General features: G+C 39.7%; 1 protein-coding gene across 1 annotated transcript; it reads left to right on the top strand.

Annotated features, from left to right (window-relative positions):
• Nucleotides 1–1,229: 1,229 nt before the first annotated feature.
• On the top strand, nucleotides 1,230–2,131 carry LOC125830574 (uncharacterized). The gene is made up of 3 exons (XM_049509753.1): nucleotides 1,230–1,627; nucleotides 1,783–2,006; nucleotides 2,127–2,131. The coding sequence occupies exons 1-3, from the start codon at nucleotides 1,230–1,232 to the stop codon at nucleotides 2,129–2,131; spliced, it is 627 nt and encodes a 208-aa protein (XP_049365710.1).
• Nucleotides 2,132–7,875: the final 5,744 nt, after the last annotated feature.

Genomic DNA, 7,875 nt, shown 5'->3' with positions numbered 1-7,875 from the left:
AACTTTTCTTTATATTGCACTTGTTTTAAACTGCTTTATATTGAAATGAGTTCAGTTATGTTGAGTTGAGTTGAGCCAGGTAAGTTCTTCAGATTCCTTTCAAGCCTATGTTGTATTTAGCATTCCAACTCGCATACTCGAACATTCAATGTACTGATGCCAGTTGGCCTGCATCTTATTATGATGCAGACGCATGTAACCAGGTTCAGCATCCAGTGCATCGTTGATCTAGTTGAGCTTTAGAGTTGTTGGTGAGCCTCTTTGCTTCCAGAGGATTCCCTTTTTTCATTACTTTACCATTTTAGTTCATTAGGATGTTGTGGGCCTGTCTTGACATCCATATCAGTTGTTTTAGAGGCTTCATAGATAGTCAGTCAAATGTTAGTTCATTCGTCATCATTTTGTTATTGGCTTATGTTCAGATTTGAGTTGCCACTTTGGCTAAGTTAAATGTTTATTTTCTTAAAATATTATGAGTTTAGTTTTGAGACATGTTGAGTTATCTTGTTTTTGGATTCTCTTTCTTATGTCTAAGTCTTCCGCTGAGTAAGTAAACCAGGCCAAGGGTTCGCTTGGGGCTAGCAATGGTTCTCGAGTGCCAGTCCCCCAGGGTGTAGGCTCAGGGCGTGACAAATTTGGTATCAAATCCCAAGGTTCAAGAGTCCTAGAGAGTCTATGTAGCCGTGTCTGTAGAGTCCTAGTTATCGGTGTGAAGCGCGCCACATCTATAATTAGGAAGCTACAACACTTAGGAAAATTCTCACTTCTTTCACACTCATTTCGTGCGTTAGAGTTTGATCTCTAAAAAGTTTCTCTCTAATTCGTGCTTGCGCGTGTTTTCAGATAATCATGCCTCCACGAAGAGCTGTCTGAGGTCGTCATGCTAGGAGAAATGTCGAGGAACAAGGGGTACCTAATGCACCAGAAGTGCAACCCTAAGGAGAGGTCATCAATGCTGAATTCTGTGAAGCTATTCAGATGTTAAGTCAAGTTGTGACCCATCAAAATGGACAAAGAGATAATCGACAGGATGTGGCTGATACTTCAAGGATCCGTGATTTTTTAAGGATGAACCCACCAAGATTCACAGGTTCAAGTGTCACAGAGGATCCAGAGAACTTTGTTGAAAAGCTTCATAAATTTTTTGAGATTTTGCATGTTGTAGATGCTGAGAGGGTGGAACTAGCTGCATACCAAATGAAGGGTGTCGCTAGAATCTGGTTTGACCAATGGAAAAAGAATATGGCTGGGATGCGCTAATAGTGAGTTGGGCTGTGTTTGAGATTGCTCTCATGGGACGTTTCTTTCCCCATGAGTTGAGAAAGGGAAAGATAAGAGAGTTTCTCACCCTTAATCCGGAGTCTTTGAGTGTTCATGAGTACAGTCTGAAGTTCGCACAACTTTCCTGCTATGCCCTAGAAATGGTTGTTGACATGAGGAGCATGATTAGTTTATTTGTTGCTGGGTTGTCTCGTCAGTCAAGCAAGGAAGGCAAGGCAAAGATGTTGATAGGGGATATGAACATAGCAAGGCTAATGATCCATTTGCAACAAGTTGAGGAGGATAAGCGGAAGGATCAAAAAGAGTTTAAGAATAAGAGGGCTAAGACATCAGGGAACGAGTTCAGGTAGCAAAAAAGTAGTGCGAACTGGTCTTCCTTCCAACAGAAACAAAAGGACCTGCCCCATCATCTACTAGTGCACATGTACTTAAGAACAAAAGTGAGTATAATAGTCAGAATTCCCAGAGTTTCAGAGCTAAACCTGCCTATTCTCAAGGCAGTATGGCACAAAGGGGTAGTAAGCCTCCTGCATGTGCTAAGTGTGGCAGAAACCACTCAGATATTTGTCGTGAGGGATCTACTGGTTGTTTTATGTATGGTCAGAACGGTCATTTTATGAGGGAGTGTCCTGAAAACATGCAAGGTAATGGTAATAGGGGCAATAGGGCCCAACTTTCTTCAATTGCTCCACCAGACAGAGCTGCACCTCGAGGAGCTACTTCAGGTACTGGCGGGGAAACAAACCACTTATATGTTATCAACAGTCGCCAAGAGCAAGAGGATTCACCAAATGTTGTCACTGGTATGATCCAAGTCTTTGCTTTTGATGTTTGTGCTTTGCTAGACTAAGGAGCAAGTTTATATTTTGTAAATCCTTATGTTGCTTTGAATTTTGATGTTATTCCTGAGAAACTTAGTGAACCATTCAGTGTTTCTACACCTGTTGGTGAGTCAATTATAGTAGAGAGAGAGTCTATCGTGATTGTCCCATTTTTGTCAATCACAAGAGTACCATGGCTAATTTATTTGAGTTAGACACGATAGATTTTGATGTCATTCTTGGTATGGATTGACTTCATGCCTGTTATACCTCAGTCGATTGTAGAACTCGATTCGTCAGATTTTAGTTTCCAAATGAGCCAGTCTTAGAGTGGAAAAGCAATTAAGCATTGCCTGAAGGTCGTTTCATTTCGTACCTTAAGGCAAGGAAGTTAGTTTCTAAGGGGTGTGTCTATCACTTAGTCCGAGTTAATGACTTTAGTGTTGAGATTCCTCTTATTCAGTCAGTTTCAGTAGTACGAGAGTTTCCAAAAGTCTTTTCTGATGATCTTCTCGGAGTCCCTCCTAAAAATGAGATAGACTTCAGTATAGACTTTCTTCCAGATACTCGTACTATAGCTATTCTGCCATATAGAATGGCACCAACAGAGTTAAAAGAGTTGAAAGAGCAGTTGAAAAAAAGGAATGTGATATTCCAAAGACAGCTTTTAGGACCCGTTATGGTCATTATGAGTTTTTGTTCATATCCCTTGGTTTGACCAATGCACCAGCATCGTTCATAGACCTTATGAATAGAGTCTTCAAACCTTATTTAGATATGTTTGTTATCGTCTTCATTGATGACATACTAATCTATTCAAGGAATGAAGAAGATCATGCTAGCCATCTCAGAATAGTTCTTCAGAATTTAAAATATAGAGAGTTGTATGCCAAGTTTTCTAAGTGTGAGTTTTGGCTCAAGCCCGTGGCATTTTTAGGCCACATTGTGTGTGAAGAGGGAATTAGAGTTGACACTCTGAAGATAGAGGCAGCGCAGAGTTGGCGTAGACCCACATCTCCAACTGATATTAAGCGTTTCTTGGGTTTGGCTGGATATTATAGAAGGTTTGTAGAGAGGTTCTCGTCCATTTTCGTCTCCTTTGACCAGATAGACTCAGAAGACAATTAAGTTTCAATGGTATGAGGCTTGTGAGAAAAGCTTTCAGGAATTGAAAAAGAGGTTGACTACTGCCCCAGTTTTGACCTTACCAGAAGGTATGCAAGGCTTTGTTGTTTATTGTGATACATCTAGAGTTGGTTTGGGTTGTGTGTTAATGCAGAATGACAAAGTTATAGCTTATGCCTCCAGACAGTTAAAAGTTCATGAGAAAAACTACCCAACCCATGACTTAGAGTTGGCTGCTGTAGTATTCATTTTGAAGATATGTCGTCATTATTTGTATGGTGTTCATGTGGATGTGTTCATCTATCACAAGTCTTCAGTATGTGTTTAGTAAAAAAAAACTTAATCTTAGACAGAAAAGGTGGTTAGAGTTACTCAAAGATTATGACATGAGTATTCTTTATCACCAAGTAATGCTAATGTTGTTGATGATGCCTTAAATAGGTTGTCTATGGGTAGTACCACCCATGTTGAGGAAGAAAAGAGAGAGTTAGAGAAAGATGTGCATGTATTTGCACGCCTGGGAGTCAGACTTATGGATTCTATAGAAGGAGGAGTGGTGGTGACGAATGGGGATGAATCATCATTAGTGTCAGAAGTAAAAGGCAAGCAAGACCAAGACCCCATTTTGCTGAATTGAAGGCAAATGTTCATAAGCAATAAGTAATGGCTTTTGAACAAGAGGGAGATGGTGTGTTGAGGTATCAAGGCAGATTGTGTGTACCAATGGAGGATGGACTCCAAGAGAGGTTGAAAACGGCGCAGAGTCCTCATAAATCCTACACTAATGTTTGGAGAAGAAAGTTAGAGTTTGAAGTTGATGATTGAGTGTTTTTAAAGGTTTCACCCATGAAGGGTGTTATGAGATTTGGTAAGAAGGGAAAACTTAGTCCCAGCTATATTGACCCTTACAGAATATCGAAAAGGGTAGGTAATGTAGCTTATGAGTTGGAGCTACCACAAGAGTTAGCGGCGGTTCATATGGTGTTTCACATCTCCATGTTGAAGAAGTGCATGGGTGATCTTTTGTTGATTATACCAATCAAAGATATTGAGATCAAAGATAGCTTGTCTTATGAAGAGATTCTTGTTCAGATTCTAGATTACCAAGTTCGCAAGTTGAGAACAAAAGAGGTAGCATCAGTCAAAGTTCCTTGGAGAAACCAGTTTGTTAAGGAAGTTACTTGAGGAGCTAAGGAAGATATGAATAAGAGATACCCACATCTCTTCGAATCCAGAGAAGTTTCGGATTAAGGTACTAATCCGTTCTTAGTATTTATTTTTAAGTTGGCATGTTGTTTTGCATTTGCTCGTGGGTGCTTAAACTGAATATTAAATGTTCACCCTTAGCCTAGTAAGAGTAATCTCATTCGAGGATGAATGTTCCCAAGGGGGATATATTGTAACATCTCGCAAATTAAAATAACTAGGAAAAAGATAATTGTCACGCCCCGAGCTACCCCCGAGACGCGGACACGGGACCTAGGACCACAAGTGATCCCAAGCTAACCCTGCTGGCATGATCATGAGCATACTAAAGATAATAAACTGATGCGGAAGCTAAATCATACATAAGATGAAAAGATGGGGAATACCCATATACTATAACTGAGATAAATGAAAACTGATGAGTTTAATACAAGGAAGATATTAACTCAATACTAAGCTGAATCTATCTATATTTGAAATATGCCTCTAAACTGACTAGAATTGTTGGGACATGCCCCAACTAGATCTAGCAAAACTGAAACTAAAGACTAAAAGCGATAAAGATAAACATGTCACTAGTCCTCGAAGAATGAGGACTCACTACTGATGTTGATAAACTGGAGATCGGTAACCGATCTAAGCGTAATCTGGATACAGAGAACCTGAACCTATATCACAAGAAGACGTAGCGCACGTATGTGTCAGTACTTGAAAGATACTGAGCATGCAGGATAGAGTAAAGTTGAAATAACATATAACTGAACAAAGCAATAAAGCAATGAAATAATCTAAACATAATATAGATACTGAATACTGAGCTAACTGAATGCAATGACCAATTTGTAACATGTGGAGACTAAATATTGGTTGTACTGAAATATGGTCAATGCAATAGAGTCTGACTGAACTGTGGGAGCGACTAATAACTGACATAAAACCACATGAGCTAAATGTGGAGTCCGATGTATACGCCCCATCGAGAGGATCCAATATAACCGGCCAAAGGTATAGAGGCATGACTGGCGTGATAACTAAGCTGATGTTACCCACAGAGGGGACTTACACCTACGTGGCTTGTAGTTCTGGGACTATATGGGTACGCTGAACCCTAGTCCAACTCGGTATTATGCTACTCCCAATGAATTAAGTAGTTAACTGGTTATGACTGAATTTCTGTAAATACTGGATAGCTCGAAACTGAACATGCAAACTGAGAATGCAACAATTAATCTGATAATGATGCATTCATAAACTGAGGCATGTATAACTGAATATATTATGACTGAAATACTGAATAGCTCAAAATACTGACATGTAGATACTCATACTTGAAAACTCCTTTTTAGAAAACAATTCAACATCATATTATACTCTGATCATTGATGACTTGGGAAGTCATACTGCATAAACATTGATAGTATATCTAGATACCATACTATTCATACATTGATGACCTACTCAATTGTCATACTAATCATGTTTTAGAAGCTCTTTCTCAAAACTCATCTTAACTTTCTCAAAAACTCAGTTTAAAACTCAAGTGTTGTCTTAAAGAAAAGCTTCTCAAGATTTATAACTCAAAATAGGGTTTATGCTGAAATATACTGATAATGTGGCATAAAACTGGAGCATGTATATCTGAATAACTGAAATATCTGACCTAACATGTGTAATTCAAGAACTAATGAAATACATAGCTAGGGATCTGAAATTTATGTAAGAAACTGAGCAATAACATGATAATATGATTTGGAGCATTTAAATAACAAATTCATGATGATCTGTTGAAATTTTAGAAACCCTAGGTCTGTTCATAACCATGGAATCAAGAATTTGACTGAATTCTAGGGACCTCATGGGTGAAAGGAACCCACTAGTAAAATCCCACATACCCGGTGACGAATTTCACGAAGAAATCCTTTGATTTCTGGGCTGGAACTGAAGAAAACTTGTTGCGTTCTTGAACTAGGATTCTTGACCTTTTTCTCCTCTCTTGATTCTAATTTTCTAAGATTTTGATTAATGAATTGACTTGGATAAGTTCTAGTTATATTTCTAGGCTTAAACTGATTAAAACCTCATGATTTAGGGTTTAAACGACGTATCTTAGGGGTTAAACGAAATAGGAAAAGACCAAAAGACCCCTGACTTAACTGTTGTCGGAGTGACTGACGGGCCGTTATTCAATCGACAGTCCGTCGATTGGAACCGTCGGTCGAGTCGGCCCGACAGGGCTTCACTAAAACGGGTATAACTTTTTACTCGGAGGTCAAAATTTAGCAAATTCGGTGGCGTTGGAAAGAAGATTAAATTATCTATCTTAAAATAGGTCATGGGACACAGAATTCCTTTTGTACTAAGAGTTATGACCATCTGAACTTGACCCAACAATAATTTTCATCTAATTGGCTGCTACCTTTACCTACGGTCAGACCTACGGACCGTGCATCGAATGATGGTCCATGTTGGTCAACCGTCAATAGGGAATGAAGTTGGGCTTTAGTGGCATTGATCCACGGACACGAACCACGGTTCGTGACCTGACCTACGGACCGTAGGTCCGGCCGTGGGTCAATACTTGGCCTAATTTCTTGCTGAGTTCTGGGGAGTTTGGTTACACGAACCACAGACCTGCAGGACAGACTGTGGGTCCTCCTACGGTCCATGGATGGTGCTCGTGAGTTCCACCTGTAATATAAAAAATCTGCAATCTGGTCTATTTTGGATACGGGGCGTTACATTATCTCCCCTTTGGGACCATTCGTCCTCGAATGAAGACTAAACTAGCTGAAATGGAGGGAGAAGGCAGCAATCCCTACCACTAAACACTGAGAACTGAATTTCTGACTAAACTGAGTTCCAAGGATATGCAAATACGCTGAAAATTCAAGTACAAACTGATGTAACATGATTTTAAGACTAAATTTACGCATGAATAACTGAAAAACTAAAGAGGAACTATTACATCAAGCTGGAATGGAATCGGAAGGAAAGAGGTGAGGATACTTGGACTTTATGGCTGCTTCTGCTTCCCAAGTAGCTCCCTTTACTGACTGACTCCTCCACAAAACCTTGACTGAAGCCACTTCTTTATTTCTCAACCTTCTAACCTGATGATCGAGAATCTCAACTGGTACATCCTCATAAGAAATGCTATCTTTCACGGCCATACTCTCTAATGGCACTAAAGATGCTGGATCACCCACACACTTCTTCAAAAGAGAAATGTGAAAGACTGGATGCACTACGCCCATACAATGCCTCATAAGGGGCCATCTAAATGCTGGAATGATAACTATTATTGTAGGCGAACTCAATAAGAGGAAGGTGATCATCCCAACTTCCATTGAAGTCGATCACACAAGCTCTCAACATGTCCTCTAGGGTCTGAATGGTACACTCTGCCTGACCATCCGTCTGTGGATGAAATGTTATGCTATGG

Source organism: Solanum verrucosum, unplaced genomic scaffold (assembly GCF_900185275.1).
Source record: "Solanum verrucosum unplaced genomic scaffold, falcon-dt-bn FXZP01000004.1, whole genome shotgun sequence".
Taxonomy (NCBI): domain Eukaryota; kingdom Viridiplantae; phylum Streptophyta; class Magnoliopsida; order Solanales; family Solanaceae; genus Solanum; species Solanum verrucosum.
Note: the sequence above shows the minus strand (reverse complement) of the source record. Positions and strands in the feature narration are given on the sequence as shown.

Coding starts and splice junctions, on each gene's coding strand:
- LOC125830574 (XM_049509753.1), top strand. CDS start 1,230: ATGGAAAAAGAATATGGCTGGGATGCGCTAATAGTGAGTTGGGCTGTG. Junction 1,628..1,782: donor ACATCAGGGAACGAGTTCAG/GTAGCAAAAAAG, acceptor TTCTCAAGGCAG/TATGGCACAAAGGGGTAGTA.